This window comes from Elephas maximus, chromosome 4 (genome assembly GCF_024166365.1).
Source record: "Elephas maximus indicus isolate mEleMax1 chromosome 4, mEleMax1 primary haplotype, whole genome shotgun sequence".
In the NCBI taxonomy this organism is placed as follows: Eukaryota; Metazoa; Chordata; class Mammalia; order Proboscidea; family Elephantidae; genus Elephas; species Elephas maximus.
Window position 1 is genome coordinate 27,507,610 of NC_064822.1, and position 23,435 is coordinate 27,531,044.

General features: G+C 39.0%; 1 protein-coding gene across 4 annotated transcripts in view; it reads left to right on the forward strand.

The window, feature by feature from the left end:
* ODAD2 (outer dynein arm docking complex subunit 2) overlaps positions 1-23,435 on the forward strand; it is a 257,613-nt gene that overhangs the window by 185,323 nt on the left and 48,855 nt on the right. The window contains exon 20 of one of the 4 annotated variants that reach the window (XM_049881741.1): positions 20,973-21,626. The exons of the other annotated variants lie outside the window; for them this stretch is intronic. Coding sequence (XP_049737698.1) covers positions 20,973-20,978 — 6 coding nt within the window. The 3' untranslated portion in view covers positions 20,979-21,626. Of the gene's footprint in view, positions 1-20,972; positions 21,627-23,435 lie in introns of those variants that run through there. 4 annotated transcript variants of the gene reach the window in all.

The window sequence follows — 23,435 nt, forward strand, 5'->3', positions numbered from 1 at the left end:
CTAGCACTTCTGAATTGAATATTTTGATGACAATAAATATGAAAAATATTTAAATTAACAGCTCACATGTATTAGAAAAAAACAGATTTAAAATATTAGTTCTTTTCTTTCCTATAGCTTGTTTCTTTGTACAGTATTGTTTTGCTGTGTATTATCCCCATTTGGGGCCTATGACAACCAGATGCCTTTATAATTTGAGATATATGGCCAAACTAGGTTTGAGCTTTCAGACAAAAGTTATTAAAATCTCCAGTTAATCATGTCTAATCAAATCTAGACCCAAACCCGTTGCCGTCGAGTCGATTCTGACTTGTAGGGAGCCTATAGGACAGAGTAAAAATGCCCCATAGGGTTTCCAAGGAGCAGCTATTGGATTTGAACTGCTGACCTTTTGGTTAGCAGCCAAACGCTTAACCACTGTGCCACCAGGGCTATAGATGTGGCAAATATGAAACATCTTAGGAGGAATAAGAAACTTAAAATTCCAATATTATCTTGGGGTGATTATTTTAATTTGTTTTTCAAACCTATTACAGTTGAAGAACGTGTTAATTTTTCTGGAATTAAGCCTAATTTACATTTAAATGTGTCAATCTTTCTGTTATAAGTCTGTTTTTATGACACATAAATTAGGCCAAATTAGTTCCAGCAAGCAAAAACCTGGCAGAAAAAAATACCTTTTTAAATTAAGCACCAATTTTTAAAAGCAAATGATTAAAAAAAAAAAAATGTATTGGAATGTTAACTTCCAATAGCTAAAGATTGATGGAAAAAAAATGCTCTCACTTTGATACGATTATGTTTACATTTCTAAAACGAATACATCTCTAATATAAAAGTGTACATTTGATAATAGAGGGAAGACTTGCACAGCTATAAAAATTAAGTAGCCTAGTAAAGTGTCTGACATATAACATATGCTTAGAAAATTGCCAGTTGGTTTAGAAGGAGGATTTCTAGACTACTCAAAAGTTTTATTTATCTAAAATTTAATAAGGTTCATATGTTTTGGTTCAGTTGATTTATATGCCATGTGTATATGCAACCCTCAATTATTTCGTCTAGTGAAAGTTAGTGGAGAATCCAAAATCATTTGTGAATTGTATTCTGTATAAAGTGTTCAAACTGCGTTTACCCATCCATGCAGTTATATTAGAAAAAAAAGAGGCATTCAAAAGGAGGAGGATAAAAAGGGGCAGGAAAGAGAAAGAAAAAAAGGTTTATTGCTCTTCAGACTCTTTCCTGGAGCAGTGCTGGTTCAGAGGTAGAATTCTGGCCCCCCATGCAGGAGACCCAGGTTCAATTCCCAGCCGGTGTACCACACGCTCTGCCACCGCCCCTCTGTCAGTGGAGGCTTGCAGGTTGCTACGGTGCTGAACAGATTTCAGTGGCCCTTCCAGATTAAGATGGACTAGGAAAAAAAGGCCTGACAATCTACTTCTGAACAACCAGCGAAAACCCTATGAATCGCAACAGTTTGATCCACAACCAGTCACGGGGCTGGTGAAGGCAGAGGTTCCTTCTGTTGGGGTGGGGTCACCGTGAGACAGGGGTCAACTGCACGGTAGCTAACGACAGACTCTTTCTCAGGTTACCCTCAGGGATCTTAGGGGCCTCTGTGTCTCAAGTGTTTGCCTTCCTAACTACCTGTTATTTCTACTTGAGAATATGAAAAACAGGACTTTACTTTTTTATTTTGTTAAGTTTACGGCACAAATGTACAATGTGGAGGCAGGATCTCCCTTTTTCCAGCCCTCTCCTCTGAGCCGAGGCCTCTTGGAGTAGCAGGAGAAGCATAAGGACCATTAAGGGGTAGAAAGACATGAAATACTGGGTGTTAGTAGAATAAATGAGATTTGGCAGTCGCTTAGATATGGGAAATACATCAATACTGACTCCAGTTCAGGCTAGATATAGAGGAAGATGCCATCAGCCAAGATAATTCAAGAAAATATTTGGTACCTTAGGGCCCGGCAGTATTCAGGCTCCTTCTCTAATAGGTATTGCTGCTCCCCTGGTCTGCCTTCCCAGACTCCAGGATTATCATTACCTTTTGCTGATCTCTATCCTTGCAGCTCCACAGAAGTTCACATCAGGGCATTTTTATTTTAGGGTGGTTAAATTACCTGTGTTTTTCTTCCTTAATGGTCTTTAGTCTTCTTCTGCCACCCCAAGAGGTCTTGGCTTTTTGGAGCTACCCCTTCTAGCTCAAGCTCAGGCTCAGAAGACAGGGTGGGAAAAAGGGAGACCCCACCTTCGCATTGTATATTTGTGCTGACAAACCTCCATTGTAAGAATGGAGAGACTCATTAACAACCTGCGATATACAGAGGACACAGCTTGCTTGCAGAAAGTGAAGAGGACTTGAAGCACTTCCTGATGAAGATCAAAGACCACGGCCTTCAGTATGGATTACAGCTCAACATAAAACAAAAATTCTCACAACTGGATCAATAAGCAACATCATGATAAACAGAGAAAAGACTGAAATTATCAAAGATTTCATTTTACTTGGATCCACAATCAATACCCATGGAAGCAGCAGTCAAGAAATCAAATGACATATTTATTGCACTGGGCAAATCTTCTGCAAAAGACCTCTTTGAAGTGTTGAAAAGCAAAGACGTCACTTTGAGGACTAATGTGTGCCTGACCCAAGCCATGGTATTTTCAGTTACCTCATATGCATGTGCAAGCTGGACAATGAATAAGGAAGACTGAAGAAGAACGGATGCCTTTGAATTGTGGTGTTGATGAAGGATAGTGAATATACTATGGACTGCCAAAAGAACAAAGAAATCTGTCTTGGGAAAAGCACAGCCAGAATGCTCCTTAGAAGTGAGGATGGCGAGACTTCACCTCATGTACTTTGAACATGTTGTCAGGAGGGATCAGTCCTGGAGAAGGACATCATGGTTGGTAAAGTAGAGGGTCAGCAGAAAAGAGAAAGACCCTTAATTAGATGGATTGGCACAGTGGCTGCAACAATGGGCTCAAACATAGCAACAATTGTGAAGATGGTGCAGGACTGGGCAGTGTTTCGTTCTGTTGTACATGGGGTCACTGTGAGTCAGAACCGACCCAACGGCGCCTAACGAAAACAAAATTACCTGCAGGAGCCCCAGTGATGTTGCTAAGGTCACCCCCCATGCTAATTACCACAATATTGTAACTAAAACATCAGAAATTTTGGCAAATATAAAAACACCGGCAGAAAGGAAAACAACAGCACTCGTGTGTAGTGTGTGCAGACAAAGCCATGTGATTCAAAGTGTCATTGTAATTGGATAAATAATGACAGCTCTGACAGAAGGTTCAAAAAAATAAATTAGCATAGAGTTTTAGCCTTGTAGGTGTATTGATAGATGTAAGCTAGGCTTATGAAAAAATTTTTTGTTGTTACAACTAACTACAGGGATATTTTTATAAAAAATGGTAAATTTCTGCTGAAACCCTGCACAAAAATTTTATAGACAGTCATTTTGATGTCACCCCTCTGACAGTGTCCCCTGGTGCAGTCCACTAAGGAGTCCCTAGGCGGTGCAAATGGTTAACATGCTCAAATGCTAACTGAAAGGTTAGAAGTTCAAGTCCATTTAGAAGTTCCTCGGAAGAAAGGCCTGGTTATTACTTCTGAAAAGTCAACCATTGAAAACACTACGGAGCACAGTTCTACTCTGACACACATGAGGTCATCACGAGTTGGAATCAACTCAGTAGCAACTGGTTTGGTTTTTTTGGTTTAGATGACCTGCAGTGAATGCGGGGTCACAGTGTGGAGCCGCTGACATTTCTGACTTGGAATACATGTAAGGCTTATCCACTATTTTGGCAAATCGCTGTTTTTTTTGTTTGTTTGTTTCCAACTGCTAGTGCACCTTTCTAGTCAAATGCTTGTGATGCTCTTCCCCAGGGCTGCATACCAACTCTCTACAGGCTCTTTGGCAATTATCAGAGTCATCCTGTCTGGTCATAAGCAATTCCTTTGTTAAGCAATTTCCTCAACAGCGAGAGCTGACATTATGCAACTTACCTGGCTCATGTCTACTGATATTTATGTTATAGTTTCAGTGAAGGGGCAGGCTTGAGGGTCTGGAATAAAATGAGTTCAGTGTCGAATATGTTTAATTTGAATTTTAGATCTAGAGCCATGCCATCCAATAGATATCAGCCACGTATGTAATATTAAATTGTCTAGCAGCCACAGTTAAAGAAAAAAGCAAAAATAAACAGGTGAAACAAATTTTAATAATATAATTTTACTTAACTCAATTAAAAAAACAAACCAAACCAGTTGCCACAGAGTCAATTCACACTCATAGCGACCTTCTAGGACAGAGTAGAACTGCCCAACTACCCCATAGGGTTTCCAAGGAGCGGCTGGTGGATTCAAACCGCCAACCTTTTGGTTAACAGCCATAGCACTTAGCCACTGCACCACCAGAGCTAAAATAAATTATTATTTCAACATGTAATCAACATAAAAGTTAATGAACTCTCTTGTGTTCTTTCTCTCTCTGTCTTTTGCGCTCTTTGAAATCCAGTGTGTATTTTACTTTTATATTACATTTGTTTGGACCAGTGCTCACGGGCCTTGTGTGGATAGTGCTTACCTTATTAGGCAGCCCAAGTTTAGAGACTAAGAGAAAGGTGAAGATTCGGGGAGTATCAGCAGAGAGGTGATAGGAAGCCATGAATGAGGGTGGCTGAGATGTTTTTGGCAGACAGTATAGAGAAGCCTGGGAAGTGTCTACATTTTCACTTAAGGCATGTGTAAACTAGGAAGAGCTGTCAAAGTAAATTTGAGAAGTTAACAGGTTAACCAGGAGTTGTAGAAGCCAAAAGAAGGGAAAATTTCAAAAGGATATGTGTTTAAAAACTGCTAAGAAGTCAACAAGGATTTCCTGATTCATTTATGTAAAAAAATAATCCTTTCTGTTAGATTCTTTCCAGTAAAAGTCTGTTCTAAATTCGCCCATAAATCCTCTGCTCTGATAAATAGATTGTAATAGGAATAATCTAATCCTTACACTCATTACGATTTTATCCAGGTTTTCTTCCTTGGGTGGTACAAATGGTTACAATGCTTGGCTACTAACCAAAAGGTGGGAAGTTCAAGTCTACCCAAAGGTACCTTGGAAGAAAGAACTGTCAATCTACTTCTGAAAAATCAGCCATTAAAAACCCTATGGAGCACAGTTCTACTCTGACACACATGGGTTGCCACGAGTTGGAGTCAACTCAACAGCAACTGGACTGGTTCTTCACAAAATTATCAGCCCAGGGACTTGTATCATTACTATATCTTGGGAACATGGATCCAGAATTGTAGGAAATTATATTGAAAATATATGGAATCTATGAAATATACCAAAGTAACCTGCTAAATATAACAAAACCTTAATATAAAAAAAATATATATATATAGGAAAGTAATATAAGGAGAGGAAGAAGTTGCAGGAAAAAAAACAGGCAGACAGGACGTTGCCTAAAGACAAAAAAAGTGATTGAGTAGAAAGGTGATGGGTGCCTATAAAGGCATTAAGCTCCTTTCCTTATAGTGCCACTGGGTTTGTTTTTGCCAATGTCTATGCCAGGGAGGTGAAAACTGCCTGTAACTTTCTGGAAGGCAAGAAATTGAAGAAAATACAACCAGAAGTGGGCCCGGCATTGGCAGAGCGAGGGGAGAACTGTTCGATTTGGGTGGGATGGGAAGGCTCTTCTTGGCTGCCTCCCAGACTCAGTACATGTCCTGGGATCCCTGGGAACTGGGAAGATGAACCAGAAGCAAGCACACCCCGTAGTGTTTGAATGCTGACACAGGAAAAATATCACCAATGTTTGTGAGTCAAGTACACGGATTTTAGAAACAGAGGTCCCCCAGAAACTCTCTGTATCTGTACACAGTCTACATACTTAATGTTTGGTCTATAACATGATATTTGCTGTTAATTAAACTTTTCAATGCAACATTGTGGTTTTGAGTACTTCTCTCACATTTTGGATATTTCCTGTAATACTAGGGATAGTCTACTTGGCAATATCCTATTAAATAATTTAGTAGAACTTTTAGGTATCAGTGAATATATTATACCACATATGGAGTCATACGGAGTCCCAGAGTGGTACAAACAATTCATGTACTCTACTGCTAACTGAAAGATTGGAGGTTCAAGTCTCCCCAGAGGTGTCTTGGGAGAAAAGCCTGACAATCTACTTCCCAAAAATCAGCCATTGAAAACCCTATGGCCCACAATTCTACTCTGATATACATGGGATCCCCATGAGTCAAAACCAACTTGACATAAACTGTGTTTTTTTTTTTTTTTTTGGAGTCATATACAGACTTGTTTCTGACTGACTGTTTCGTTATTTGTATTTTTCCTCTAAAGTGAGGCAGAAATTTATAATTACTTAAGGGGTCCAGTAAGTTAGATTGTAGTTTATAATGTTTCATTTTTTTTTAATTTACTTTAACATTTTTAATAGCTTTATTAAGGTATAATTGCCACACACATATTTAAAGTGCATAATTTAGTCAGTTTTGACATACACACACGTACAAACACATACACCAAAATTAAGATAATGAACACTTGCACAATACCCCAAAGTTTCATTGTGCTAATTTATAATCCTTCCCTACAGCCCATCTGTCCCCAGGCAACCACTGATGTGCCTTCTGTCAATATAGATTAGTTTGCATTTTCCATAATTTAATATAAATGGGATAGTACAGTATGTACTTTTTTTTTTTGCTTCTTGCACTCCGCATAGTTATTTTCATATTCATCCATGTTCTTATGCATATCAGTAGTTTACTCCTTTTTATTTCTGAGTAGCATTCCGTTATATGGATGTGTCACGATTCGTATATCCATTGACTTATTGATAGACATTTGGGTTATTTCCAATTTTTGGCCCATCCAAATAAACCTGCTAAGAACATTCACGTACACATCTTGTATGGACATACGCTTTCTCTTCTCTTGGGTAAAGATCTAGGAGAGGAATGGCTGGCTCGTATGGTAGGTATATCTTTAACTTTTAGAGATACAGCCAGACTGTTTTCCAAAGTGATTGTAACATTTTATATTATCATTAAAAAAACCCATTGCCATCGAGTCAATTCAGACTCATAGCGACCCTATAGGACAGAGTAGAACTACCCCATAGAGTTTTCAAGGAGCGCCTGGTGGATTCAAACTGCCGACCTTTTGGTTAGCAGCCATAGCGCTTAACCACTATGCCACCAGGGTTTCCACATTACCATTAGCAGTATATAAAAGCTTCCTCACCGATACTTGGCATGACCGGGTTAATTTTTTTTTCATTTTAAACATTCTAATAGGCATGTAGTGATGTGTCCTTGTGGTTTCAGTTTGAGTTTTCCTGATAATTAATGATGTTTAACATCTTTTTATGTGTTTATTTGCCAGTTGTTTAGCTTCTTGAAGTGTCCAAAATTTTTGACCATTTTTAATTGAGTTACTTATTTTTGAGTTTTGAAAGCTCTGTATGTATTCTGGATACAAGTTCTTTACCAGATTTGTAATTTGTAAATATTTTCTCTCAGTCTGTAGCTAGCATTTTTTTCTCTAGCACATGTCTTTTGAGGAGCAGAGGTTCTTAATTCTGATTAAGTCCAGTTTACCTTTTTTTTTTTTTAATGGATCATGCTTTTGGTGTCATAGCTAAAAAACATTTGCCTGATATCTGGTCACAAAGATTTTCAATGTTTTCTTCTAGAAGTTTTGTAATTTTATGTTTTCATTTAGATCTGTGATCCTTTCTGAGTAAATGTTTGTTTATGATGCCAGTTATGAATTGAAGTTCATTTTGGAGGCACACATTCCAGCATCATTTGTTGAAAAGATTGTCCTTTTCCCCACTGAATTTCTTTTGCAAATTTGAAAAAAAAAAAATCAATTGAATATTTGTTTTTCTCCATTGCTCTATTTGTCAGTATCCACAGAAACCCTGGTGGCGTAGTGGTTAAGTGCTACAGCTGCTAACCAAAAGGTTGGCAGTTCGAATCTGCCAGGTGCTCCTTGGAAACTCTATGGGGCAGTTCTACTCTGTCCTATAGGTTCGCTATAAGTTGAAATCGACTTGACGACAGTGGGTTCGGTTTGGTTTTTTGGACGCCAATACCACACTGTGTTTTTACTATAGTTTTATAAGAAGGCTTAAAGTTATTCCTTTCTCATAGCTGTTTGGGCTATTCTAGTTCCTTTACATTTCCATATGAATTTTAAAATCCATTTGTCAATTTCTACAGGAAACATTTGCTGGGATTTTGATTGGAACAGCATTGAATCTATACATCTTTTTCAGGAGAATGACATCTTAACAATATTGAGTCTTCTGAGCCATAAACAAGGAATATCTGTCCATTAATTTAGGTCTTCTTTAGTATCTCTCACAAATATTTTGTAGTTTTTAGCATACAGGTCTTTCACATCTTTTGTCAGATTTATCCCTGTGTATTTAATGTTGTTTGCTGCTACTATAAATGGCATTTTTTTATATTTCAATTTCTGATTGTTTATTGGTATTATATAAAAATGTAACTGCATATATTAATCTTGTATCCTACAACCTTGCTAATCTCACTTATTAGTTTCAGTAGCTTTTTGAAGATTCCATCAGATTTTCCATATAGCCCAGGGATTGGTAAACTTTCTGCAAAAGGCTAGACAACAAATGTTTTCAGCTTTAAAGACTACATACAGCCTCTGTTGCAGGTTTTTCCCTTTTTTTATTGTTGTTTACAACCCTTCAAAAACATAAAACCCATCCTTCACTCAGTGAGGCATACAAAAACAAGTGGTAGTTTGCCACATCCTGATAAAAACAATCATGTCATCTGAAAATAAAGTCTTTCTTCTTTTTGTATCTGGATTCCTTTTATTTCTTTTTCTTGCCTGATCACACTGTCCAGAACCTCCGGAAGAAATGGTGAGAGCAGATATTCTAGCCTTCTTATCTTTGGGCAAAGTCTTTCACCATTAAGTATGTTAGCTCTAGTTTCTTAACAGATGACCTTAATCAGATGGAGGAAGTTCCCTTCTACTACTACTTTGCTGAGAAATTCTTATCAGGGATAGATGTTGGGTTTTGACAAATGCTTTTTCTGCATCTATTGAGATAAGCTTATGGTTCTTCTTTTGTAGTTTGTTATCATGGTGGATTACAATGGCTGGTTTTCAGATCTTAAACCAACCCTACATTTTTGGGATGAACCCATTGGGTCATAATATATTACCCATTTAATGCATGTTGAATTCAATTTGCTAAAATGTTGTTTAGAATTTTACATGTATGTTCCTGAGGGATATTGGTCTGTAGTATTCATTTCTTGTAATGTCTTTGTTTTCGTATCAGGATAATGATGACTTCAATGAATGAGCTGGAAAGTATTCCTTCCCCTTCAATTTCTGGAAGAGTTTTATCCACTGGTATTATTTCTCCCTTAAGTGTTTGGTAGAACTCAAAAGTGAAACCATCTGGACCTGAAGTTTGTTTTGTTTTGTTTGAGGGGTTGGAAGGTTTTTAACTACTACTGTAGAGTTTTCCTTGTAGAGCTCTAGGTAATGTCTTTGCTCTTTAGGTTATTTGGTAGTCTTCTAAAATATCCAGGGAGCACTTGGGAAAAATTGAATGCGCCTAGGAGGGACTTCTGTAATAGAACACGTGTCTCCTTCATGCATGCCAGACCTGCTTCACTGTAATGAATCCACCTTGCTTCTTTAAATCTCTGGGTGTCTTGTCTGGACCTGAACCTACTCACCATATTCAACTCCCTCACCACACTTCACCCTCAACCCCTGCCAAAAAAGATTTCTCTCCCTTTCTTGAAAGTTCGAGGTGAGAAAAGATGGAAAACAGAACTGCCTGCAAGTGTAGCAAAAGAGCTAGATAATGATGCAAGCAATAATAATATCATTTGCATTTATTGAGCTTCCTATATTCACTGTTCAAAAGGCGCATTTACACACATTCTTTCATTCGGTCTTCTCCACAGCCCAATGAGGTGGGAACTTTATTATGTCCATTTTACAGATGAAGAAGCAGAGTCTCAGAGAGGTTAAGTAACTTGCCTAAAATCACATAGGTCCTAAGAAGAGGAGCCTGCATTCAAAACCAAGAAAGCTGACTCCAAAGTCTGCTCTCTTAACCTTCTTGAGAAGGTGCAGCCGGAAGTATCCCGGTGCATATGTGTGGGTACAGGGTTGCTTTTGAAGGAGTGAATCTGGTTGAGAAGCTCTGGTTTTTGAGGTAAAGCAGACCACACAAATGGGAAGGAAACTTGAAAGAGAAGATCTTTGTTTTATGGTAGAGTGGTGTCTGCCCCTTCCAGTTACAGTTGTCACATCTTCCCTTGAAGATATATGTCCAAAATACTCTACTTCCTCCTACATTGTAATGACTTTGTAGCCTTGCTTGCTGCCCTTGCATCTTTTGCACACTCCTAACTTATTCCAATTAAACATTACCACTATTAAGAGTCATAGCATAGGAAGTTAAAAGAAGAGGATTTTTTAAAATGCTCTGCATTTCTACTGATTACACAGTCTTTAATAAAGGGAGCTACAGTGTCCAAAGGTAATGGTATTTTAGATTGCTATTTGTGTTTGTGTGTGTGTTAATATATACTTGACCTTTTCAGAATTACAAAAATTGAAACCAAAAAAACTTGAATACATGAACTTTGGACTTAATTTAAGCTTTTAATTAAAACTGACAGGGCGGAGCCAAGATGGCGGACTAGGCAGACGCTACCTCGGATCCCTCTTACAACAAAGACACGGAAAAACAAGTGAATCGATCACATACATAACAATCTACGAACCCTGAACAACAAACACAGATTTAGAGATGGAGAATGAACTAATATGGGGAAGCAGCGATTGTTTTCAGAGCCTGGAGCCAGCGTACCAGTCAGGTACGGCACAAGCACAGAGAGCTGCTCCACCCCCCTGAACTAACCCCGGGAGGGGGACCAGCCGGTTCCGCGGGCGGCGTGGGACGCAGCCGGTAGGAGAAGTCCCCGGGAGGCGGTGACTGGTCTTGGAACGGGGAGAGCAGCATCCCAGCCGGGGAACCATCCCGCCGGGATTTGGACTGGACGCAGCGGATTTTCTGGAAAAACTAGTTTCCCAGTGATGGCTCGGAGACAACAATCCATATCAAACCACTTAAAGAAGCAGACCATGACAGCTTCTCCAACCACCCAAACAAAAGAATCAAAATCTTTCCCAAATGAAGATACAATCCTGGAATTATCAGATACAGAATATAAAAAACTAATTTACAGAATGCTTAAAGACATCACAAATGAAATTAGGCTAACTGCAGAAAAAGCCAAGGAACACACCGATAAAACTGTTGAAGAACTCAAAAAGATTATTCAACAACATAGTGGAAAAATTAATAAGTTGCAAGAATCCATAGAGAGACAGCATGTAGAAATCCAAAAGATTAACAATAAAATTACAGAATTAGACAACACAATAGGAAGTCAGAGGAGCAGACTCGAGCAATTAGAATGCAGACTGGGACATCTGGAGGACCAGGGAATCAACACCAACATAGCTGAAAAAAAATCAGGTAAAAGAATTTAAAAAAATGAAGAAACCCTAAGAATCATGTGGGACTCTATCAAGAAGGATAACCTGCGGGCGATTGGAGTCCCAGAACAGGGAGGGGGGACAGAAAACACAGAGAAAATAGTTGAAGAACTCCTGACAGAAAACTTCCCTGACATCATGAAAGACGAAAGGATATCTATCCAAGATGCTCATCGAACCCCATTTAAGATTGATCCAAAAAGAAAAACACCAAGACATATTATCATCAAACTCACCAAAACCAAAGATAAACAGACAATTTTAAAAGCAGCCAGGGAGAAAAGAAAGGTTTCCTTCAAGGGAGAATCAATAAGAGTAAGTTCAGACTACTCAGCAGAAACCATGCAGGCAAGAAGGCAATGGGACAACATATACAGAACACTGAAGGAGAAAAACTGTCAGCCAAGGATCATATATCCAGCAAAACTCTCTCTGAAATATGAAGGCGAAATTAAGATATTTACAGATAAACACAAGTTTAGAGAATTTGCAAAAACCAAACCAAAGCTACAAGAAATACTAAAGGATATTGTTTGGTCAGAGAACCAATAATATCAGATATCAGCACAACACAAGGTCACAAAACAGAACGTCGTGATATTGACTCAAATAGGGAAATCACAAAAACAAACAAATTAAGATTAATTAAAAAAAAAAAATACACATAACAGGGAATCATGGAAGTCAATAGGTAAAAGATCACAATAATCAAAAAGAGGGACTAAATACACGAGGCACTGAACTGCCATATGGAGAGTGATACAAGGCAATATAGAACAATACAAGTTAGGTTTTTACTTAGAAAAATAGGGGTAAATAATAAGGTAACCACAAAAAGGTATAACAACTCTATAACTCAAGATAAAAGCCAAGAAAAACGTAACGACTCAACTAACATAAAGTCAAACACTATGAAAATGAGGATCTCACAATTTACTAAGAAAAACGCCTCAGCACAAAAAAGTATGTGGAAAAATGAAATTGTCAACAACACACATAAAAAGGCATCAAAATGACAGCACTAAAAACTTATTTATCTATAATTATGCTGAATGTAAATGGACTAAATGCACCAATAAAGAGACAGAGAGTCACAGACTGGATAAAGAAACACGATCCAACTATATGCTGCCTACAAGAGACACACCTTAGACTTAGAGACACAAACAAACTAAAACTCAAAGGATGGAAAAAAGTATATCAAGCAAACAATAAGCAAAAAAGAAGAGGAGTAGCAATATTAATTTCTGACAAAATAGACTTTAGACTTAAATTCACCACAAAGGATAAAGAAGGACACTATATAATGATAAAAGGGACAATTGATCAGGAAGACATAACCATATTAAATATTTATGCACCCAATGACAGGGCTGCAAGATACATAAATCAAATTTTAACAGAATTGAAAAGTGAGATAGATACCTCCACAATTATAGTAGGCGACTTCAACACACCACTCTCGGAGAAGGACAGGACATCCAGCAAGAAGCTCAATAGAGACACGGAAGATCTAATTACAACAATCAACCAACTTGACCTCATTGACTTATACAGAACTCTCCACCCAACTGCTGCAAAATATACTTTTTTTTCTAGCGCACATGGAACATTCTCTAGAATAGACCACATATTAGGTCATAAAACAAACCTCTGCAGAGTCCAAAACATCGAAATATTACAAAGCATCTTCTCAGACCACAAGGCAATAAAACTAGAGATCAATAACAGAAAAACTAGGGAAAAGAAATCAAATACTTGGAAAATGAACAATACCCTCCTGAAAAAAGACTGGGTTATAGAAGACATCAAGGAGGGAATAAGGAAATTCATAGAAAGCAATGAGAATGAAAATACTTCCTATCAAAACCTCTGGGACACAGCAAAAGCAGTGCTCAGAGGCCAATTTATATCGATAAATGCACACATACAAAAAGAAGAAAGAGCCAAAATCAGAGAACTGTCCCTACAACTTGAACAAATAGAAACTGAGCAACAAAAGAATCCATCAGGCACCAGAAGAAAACAAATAATAAAAATTAGAGCTGAACTAAATGAATTAGAGAACAGAAAAACAATTGAAAGAATTAACAAAGCCAAAAGCTGGTTCTTTGAAAAAATTAACAAAATTGATAAACCATTGGCTAGACTGACTAAAGAAATACAGGAAAGGAAACAAATAACCCGAATAAGAAACGAGAAGGACCACATCACAACAGAGCCAAATGAAATTAAAAGAATCATTTCAGATTATTATGAAAAATTGTACTCTAACAAATTTGAAAACCTAGAAGAAATGGATGAATTCCTGGAAAAACACTACCTACCTAAACTAACACATTCAGAAGTAGAACAACTAAATAGACCCATAACAAAAAAAGAGATTGAAACGGTAATCAAAAAACACCCAACAAAAAAAAGCCTTGGCCCGGACGGCTACACTGCAGAGTTCTACCAAACTTTCAGAGAAGAGTTAACACCACTACTACTAAAGGTATTCCAAAGCATAGAAAATGACGCAATGCTACCCAACTCATTCTATGAAGCCACCATCTCCCTGATACCAAAACCAGGTAAAGACATTACAAAAAAAGAAAATCATAGACCTATATCCCTCATGAACATAGATGCAAAAATCCTCAACAAAATTCTAGCCAATAGAATCCAACAACACAGCAAAAAAATAATTCACCATGATCAAGTGGGATTTATACCAGGTATGCAAGGCTGGTTTAATATCAGAAAAACCATGAATGTAATCCATCGCATAAATAAAACAAAAGACAAAAACCACATGATCTTATCAATTGATGCAGAAAAGGCATTTGACAAAGTCCAACACCCATTTATGATAAAAACTCTCAGCAAAATAGGAATTGAAGGAAAATTCCTCAACATAATAAAGGGCATCTATGCAAAGCCAACAGCCAATATCACTCTAAATGGAGAGAACCTGAAAGCATTTCCCTTGAGAACGGGAACCAGACAAGGATGCCCTTTATCACCGCTCTTATTCAACATCGTGCTGGAAGTCCTAGCCAGGGCAATTAGGCTAGACAAAGAAATAAAAGGTATCCGGATTGGCACTATTTGCAGATGACATGATTATATACACAGAAAACCCTAAGGAATCCTCCAGAAAACTACTGAAACTAATAGAAGAGTTTGACAGAGTCTCAGCTTATAAGATAAACATACAAAAATCACTTGGATTCCTCTACATCAACAAAAAGAACACCGAAGAGGAAATAACCAAATCAATACCATTCACAGTAGCCCCCAAGAAGATGAGATACTTAGGAATAAATCTTACCAAGGATGTAAAAGACCTATACAAAGAAAACTACAAAGCTCTACTACAAGAAATTCAAAAGGACATACTTAAGTGGAAAAACATACCTTGCTCATGGATAGGAAGACTTAACATAGTAAAAATGTCTATTCTACCAAAAGCCATCTATACATTTAACGCACTTCCGATCCAAATTCCAATGTCATATTTTAAGGGGATAGAGAAACAAATCACCAATTTCATATGGAAGGGAAAGAAGCCCCGGATAAGCAAAGCACTACTGAAAAAGAAGAAGAAAGTGGGAGGCCCCACTTTACCTGATTTCAGAACCTATTATACAGCCACAGTAGTCAAAACAGCCTGGTACTGGTACAACAGGCACATAGACCAATGGAACAGAATTGAGAACCCAGACATAGATCCATCCACGTATGAACAGCTGATATTTGACAAAGGACCAGTGTCAATTAATTGGGGAAAAGATAGCCTTTTTAACAAATGGTGCTGGCATAACTGGATATCCATTTGCAAAAAAATGAAACAGGACCCATACCTTACACCATGCACAAAAACTAACTCCATGTGGATCAAAGACCTAAACATAAAGTCTAAAATGATAAAGATCATGGAAGAAAAAATAGGGACAACCCTAGGAGCCCTAATACAAGGCATAAACAGAATACAAAACATTACCAAAAATGATGAAGAGAAACCCGATAACTGGGAGCTCCTAAAAATCAAACACCTATGCTCATCTAAAGGCTTCACCAAAAGAGTAAAAAGACCACCTACAGACTGGGAAAGAATTTTCAGCTATGACATCTCCGACCAGCGCCTGATCTCTAAAATCTACATGATTCTGTCAAAACTCAACCACAAAAAGACAAACAACCCAATCAAAAAGTGGGCAAAGGATATGAACACACATTTCACTAAAGACGATATTCAGGCAGCCAACAGATACATGAGAAAATGCTCTCGATCATTAGCCATTAGAGAAATGCAAATTAAAACTACGATGAGATTCCATCTCACACCAGCAAGGCTGGCATTAATCCAAAAAACACAAAATAATAAATGCTGAAGAGGCTGCGGAGAGATTGGAACTCTTATACACTGCTGGTGGGAATGTAAAATGGTACAACCACTTTGGAAATCTATCTGGCGTTATCTTAAACAGTTAGAAATAGAACTACCATACAACCCAGAAATCCCACTCCTGGGAATATACCCTAGAGATACAAGAGCCTTCATACAAACAGATATATGCACACCCATGTTTATTGCAGCTCTGCTTACAATAGCAAAAAGTTGGAAGCAACCAAGGTGTCCATCAACGGATGAATGGGTAAATAAATTGTGGTATATTCACACAATGGAATACTACGCATCGATAAAGAACAGTGACGAATCTGTCAAACATTTCATAACATGGAGGAACCTGGAAGGCATTATGCTGAGTGAAATTAGTCAGAGGCAAAAGGACAAATATTGTATAAGACCACTATTATAAGATCTTGAGAAATAGTAAACCTGAGAAAAACACATACTTTTGTGGTTACGAGGGGGGGAGGGAGGGAGGGTGGGAGAGGGTTTTTTATTGATTAATCAGTAGATAAGAACTGCTTTAGGTGAAGGGAAAGACAATACTCAATACATGGAAGGTCAGCTCAATTGGACTGGACCAAAAGCAAAGAAGTTTCCGGGATAAAATGAATGCTTCAAAGGTCAGCGGAGCAAGGGCGGGGGTTTGGGGAACATGGTTTGCGGGGACTTCTAAGTCAATTGGCAATATAATTCTATTATGAAATCATTCTGCATCCCACTTTGAAATGTGGCGTCTGGGGTCTTAAATGCTAACAAGCGGCCATCTAAGATGCAGCAATTGGTCTCAACCCACCTGGAGGAAAGGAAAATGAAGAACACCAAGGCCACACGACAACTAAGAGCCCAAGAGACAGAAAGGGCCACATGAACCAGAGAGCTACATCATCCTGAGACCAGAAGAACTAGTTGGTGCCCGGCCACAATCGATGACTTCCCTGACAGGGAGCACAGCAGAGGACCCCTGAGGGAGCAGGAGATCAGTGGGATACAGACCCCAAATTCTCATAAAAAGACCAAACTTAATGGTCTGACTAAGACTAGAGGAATCCCGGCGGCCATGGTCCCCAGACCTTCTGTTGGCACAGGACAGGAACCATCCCCGAAGACAACTCATCAGACATGAAGGGGACTGGTCAGTGGGTGGGAGAGAGACGCTGATGAAGAGTGAGCTAATTATATCAGGTGGACACTTGAGATTGTGTTGGCAACTCTTGTCTGGAGGGGGGATGGGAGGATAGAGAGAGAGGGAAGCTGGCAAAATTGTCACGAAAGGAGAGACTGAAAGGGCTGACTCAAGAGGGGGAGAGCAAGTGGGAGTAGGGAGTGAGATGTATGTAAACTTATATGTGACAGACTGATTGGATTTGTAAACGTTCACTTGAAGCTTAATAAAAGTTAAAAAAAAAAAAAACTGACATATGTCACATTTCTAAACTTACCAAAAGCCGTGTTCCAAAAGTCCAAGATTCTTTTTAACTAGTTAACTATGTACTTTTTACTTTTAAAAATATCTCCCACCACCAGGGGCACACTTCCAGGTATTATAAATACGGCACGTGCCGCATTACATCCATTTGGGCAACATCTGACTGCATATAAGTCCCTGGTCCCATAAAGTTATAATAGAGTTCAGAAATCCCAATTGGAGAACAGGACATAGTGGATGTACTTTGCTAAGTACTGTAGATCCTATCTGTCTCTCACTAGCTCTCCAGATCCTGTGTCAGCCCCCACTCTGGGGCGGCAGGGCAAGAGGTCCCAGCACCCACCTCTGTGGGACTGCACAGATGCTACCAGAGCTGCCGAGGGGGATACTCCGTGAGGTCGCTGCCTCACTCGGCCAGGGCGCCCTACACGTCATGCTCAGGCCCGAGACTGTGGCTCCTTCCCTCCACAGTGGTGGCCACTAAGCAGTCTAGGCTGCAGTGGTGGTGGGAGGAGGAGCAACGCATCTAGGGAAGAAAGGTGGGCGGCCTGGAAGAGTTTAAAGCCCATGGTGGGGTGGGGGGGGGGGAGTTGCAAGGAAGGCAGGCAGGGAGGAAGGAAGGGACAGGTGCCAGCAGTATGCCTGCAGGTGGCTGGCTGGACAGCGAGTGTGCACTGTGTCGGGTTGGATGCTGCTCTCAGTGACCATGCAAGACCCGCAGTAGTGGAGCCAAAGTTTTTGTACAGTACCTCGGTGCAGCAGCAGTAATGTAGGTCCTATGCCCACCCAACAACCATCCTGCATGCCTCTCTCCTGTATATAATATGATGCTCGCACAGCATCCAAATCCCAGAATGTCCTATTTCACAGAATATATCATGGACGTTAAGTGACGCATACCTCTAGATTATTATTATATTATAAAAAGTAAAATCCCTACTCAAAAAAGTTAAATGGAAAATCTAAGTTTAAACTGGAAACTTGGAACAAAATCTTCCGTGCCTCATCATATGATGAATAATAGCAGTCCGTTCTTAAAGTCATATAGCTCATGAGGCAGGACTCTCAGGTCTGCTTACACATTACACCGAGTATCATGGTACACTTTCAACAGTTACTCTGGGGCCACACTGATGTACTGTGGTACACACAGCGTGTTTCTCCCAACGTGGTCTTACAGGCCATCTCTCTAGAAAAAACAGGGGGCTTGTTTTAAAAAAAAAAGTACAGGTTTCTGGGCCATACCTTAGGTCAATTGATACAGAATCTCCTAAGGTAACTGGGAAGCACACCAAAGTTTGGAAGCCACTGACCTGCAGGGGTTTCAGCCACACGAGAGCTAAATTGCCACTGACATTCGTCTCCCCATGATGCTGATCACAAGGGAAATAAAAATCAACCTTTTTCATGGAAAAGGCCAGGGAACTACTGATGAGGATGCGGGTTAATCCATTGAATGGAAAGCTCGTTAATTCATTCACCCGACAAATACTCAGTGCCCATTTAGAATGCTGCCGTGTGTGTAGCCCTGAGAATGGAGGTCTTGCTGGGCAGAGTGAGTGTGGCCCTGGTCCATATGAAATGAGGACAGGCAGGTACGAGTGGAACCTGGCTTTGCAGTATTAGTGCAAAGTGTGAAAGCAGTTTGTCTAGGATGCTTTAGTTGTTCTTTCTCCTAGAAAATACAAGAACGAAGACTTTCTGCTAATACTACAAAATGTAAATTCCTATAACTGAAAGAAAACTGAATTTGCATATGACCTAGTTAAAACCATTATCTTCAAAGCTGTAAGCTTTGAACATAGGAATATAAGATCTGACACAGTGTGCCAGACCCCTGGTCAATCCAATTCATTTTATTGCCCTTGAAAGTGTGCCAAAGGGCATCATATGATTGTCCTCTAGAACCGTGCTTTCTAACCTTCACCCCACCTTAGCAGAAAAATAATTAATGTGTGTATGACACACTGAAGTGACACAAGATGTGTTTGGAGAGCCGGGCGGAGGCCAGATTACATGGGGATCCCCAGGCCATGGTAAGGAATTGGCATTTTTTTCTTGTATATTGAGAAACCTTTTAAAATTTTTAATTAGAACAATAACAGGATCCGATTTGTGTTTTAGAAAATTACTCTTGAAAGTGTGTAGGGAGTAGGTGTGAAAGGCAGACAGCCACTGGGGACGCTGGTGAGCTGTCTGTGCAAGAGAACATGGTGGCCTGTTTAAGCCGCTGGTACAGATTGGGTGAGGAATTAGTGGAACTGGAACAATTAAGGACCCATTCACAGACCTTTCTTACAAGTTTTGTACAAAAAAGAGAAAATAACCACAGTGATAAGAGATGCTAAAAAGCTTATTTTTATTTTAAATGTCAGCAAATAATTTGGAGTCACCCATTAAATGAATGATTAATAATATTAGAATATTAGGCTTAATAATAAGAGATTGCAGTGCTTTTCTTAAACCAGCAAATAGTTAATATAAATACCTATATGTATTTTATAGAGCTCAGCTGCTAACCTAATGGTCAGCAGTTGGAATCAACCAGCTGCTCCTTGGAAAACTTATAGGGCAGTTCTACTTTGTTCTGTAGGGTCGCTATGAGTCAGAATCAACAGCAATGGGTTTGGTTTTTGGTATATTTTATAAAATGTGCATTACAGCATAATGTCTTATTAAAGTAGCAACCAGCTACTGAGCGTTCACTACTCTGCTAAATGCTTTCTTCCTTATCTCATTTAATCTTCAAAATAATGCAGATATTATTGTCGCCATTTTAAAGATGAGGACAGTCTAAATGATATGTCCAAAGTCCCATAGATAGAATGCATTATTATGAATTATTTGTTGTCAGTTGCCATCAAGTTGGCTCCAACTCATAATGAGCTTATGAAGGAAATGTTGCCTGGTCCTGTGCCATCTTCATGATCATTGGTATGTTTGAGTCCATTGTTGAGGCTATTGTGCCAATCCATCTCATTGAGGGTTTCCTTCGTTTTCACTCACTCTCTACTTCACCAAGCATGATGTGTTTTTCTAGTGATTGATCTTTCCTGATGACATGTCAAAAGTAAGCAAGAGGAAGTCTCCCCATCCTTGCCTCTACGGAACATTCTGGTTCTATTTCTTCTATGTTTGATTTGCTCATTCTGGCAGTCCATGGTATATTCAATAGTCTTTGCCAACATCCCGATTCATATGCATCCATTCTTCTCAGTCTTCTTTTTTCATTATCCTGCTTTCACATGCGTATGAGGCAATTGAAAAGACCGTGGCTTGGGTCAGGAACACCTAAATCATCAAAGTGACATCTTCACTTTTCAGAACTTTAAGGAGGTCTTTTGCAGCTGATTTCCCAATGCAATACGTTGTTTGATTTCTTAACTACTGATTCCGAGGACATTGATTGTTGATCCAAGTAGAATGAAATCATTGACAACTTCCATATTTTCTTCATTTATCATGATGTTGTTTATTGACCAAGTTATGAGGATTTTTGTTTTCTCACAATTAGGTGTGACCCATACTGAAGGCTGGAGTCTTTGACTTCATCAGTAAGTGCTTCATCTTCATTTTCAGCAAGTAAGGTTGTGTCATCTCCATATCACAGGTTGTTAATGAGTCTTCCTCCAATCCTGATGCTGCATTCTTCTTCATATAGTCCAGCTTCTGAAATTATTTCCTTAGCTTACAGATTGAATAAGGTGAAAGGATACAATCCTGCCACGTACCTTTTCCAACTAGGATCCATTAGATTGCAAGCAACATAAACAACTCAAGTAAACTTAGGAACCAAAGGGAATTTAAGAAAGGAATATGTGGACATTCGGCAGATCTGAGGGGCAAGAATGCAGCACAGCCATAAAAGGGGCTGGGACAAGGGACCAAAAAGACTTTTAGCATCTTTTTTTTCTGTCATCTCTCTTCCTTTCTGTATTTATTTCATTTTATCCCTTGTCTGCCAGTTGGCTTTCTCTGTTTCTCCATTGTTTCTCCTAGGTGTACACATCCAATAACCTAGTGAGGCCAAGAATTTTTCTCACTCTCAGTTCAAAAGTTTCACAGAAAGAAATCTGATTGGTTCAGTTTGGGGAAAGAACTCAACCCTAGTCCAATCAACTGGGGACAAGAAAACAGTGTGATATTTTACAAAATGGCTTCCAAGGTTCATCACTGTGGGGGGAGGGACGGGGGGAGGGATGAGGGCCTGGACAATTAAGGGCATTCATGGTGAGCTGGGAAAAGACCCTAAAAGGTGTGCACAATACTGACAATCTAGGATTTAAATCTCTGAAAAGACTGACAGGAGATATTCTTAAGTCAGCTGACACTCTCTTTGATTGTCATCCATTATTTTAGAGCTATATATACTTCTCTTGTGAGGTTATCATTGCAAGTCTTTTAAAGATGTACGAAGGGCATTTTATCCAATACTTAACTTCCTGAGTGTTGTTCCTTGTTTTCTAAAATTACAAATTCTTGCTAACAGCTTTAGCTGGCTTTATTTCTTATTATTGCTTTATTTTTATTAAAGAACTCTTTCATAAAGCAAGCTTTGTGAGATAAGTTGGTATAAATTGTAAAATGTGAAAGGTAATTATTTATCATCTTTATTGTAAATATTCCAGACCTAGCTATTGCCAACTGTTGGTATGGATTTAGTAGTCTGGACTTTAAACAGAATAACATTTGGCCATATATATATATATATATATTTTTTTTTTTGTCAAATACTTTGTGATTATATGAGGCATACTACTATACTGTCAACTTAAGTTTAAGAAAAGACATTCCTTCATCATTTTAAATCTATGCAAAATAGTCCATTTTATGCACATACATAATTATGAAGAATTCACATGTTGGTTTTTAGATTTTTTAACCTGGCAAATTATAGATTCACATTTTTATAACTCTCAGTGTTGGCTCCAGTTTTTAAGTTGAAACCACAGGGTTTATCTGGCACTCCAAACTAATGCTTTTCCCTTGCTTTAAATTATTGTTGCTAACTGCCCTCGAGTCGTCCCCAACTCATGGCAACTCCATACATAACGAAGTTGAACCACTCTGATCCATAGGATTTTCCCTGGCTGATTTTTCGAGGTAGATTTCCAGGCCTTTCTTCTTGTTCTGTCTTAGCCTAGAAGCTCCACCGAAGCCTCCTCACATCATAGCAACATGCCAGGCTCCACCGACAGACATTTGATGGCTGCATATGATGTGCACTGGCTGGGTACTTGACCCTGGTGCATAGTGGTTAAGAGCTATGGCTGCTAACCAAAAGGTTGGCAGTTCGAATCCACGAGCCGCTCCTTGGAAACCCTATCGGACAGTTCAGCTCTGTCCTATGGGGTCACTATGAGTCGGAATCGACTGACAGCAATGAGTTTTTGGCTGGTTATTGAACCTGGGTCTCCTGCATGGAAGGTGAGAATTCTATCACTGAACCTCCACTGCATCCTTTTTTTCTTTTTTTAAATTGGCTGCTATTTAATGATTAAGAAAGAGTGCACTAGATGGCAAGTAATATTTAATACCAATAATATATCCAGATTGCTGTCAACTATACAAAGTCAGCCTGAGTTTCTGGCGGCTGACAAAACAAAACTCTGTCCATCATGTGGCACTCAAAAGTTTCACAGCAACAGGTGAACGCCCTCATTTTTTATGTTTTGTTTTTGTTCAGGGGAAAGCAGTGGAAGTCATTTCCATCTGAGTTGGGCAGAAGGCCTGTCAGGTGTGAGCCTCCGTTTCCTGAGTTGGGCAAAGCCGGAAACCACTGCCTTGATACTTTCTCCTGAGCATTCCATTTCTAGAGATTGTTACTTATATATTCTAATAAATTTGCTACAGAACCTCTGCCAGATAAGAAAAAAATCTTAGGGTTAAGAAAATTCCATGAAAATAAGATCCTGGATGGGAGAGTTATACTTTCTCTGAAAATCATCATGTTACCAAAATTAGGAACGTCAGGCTA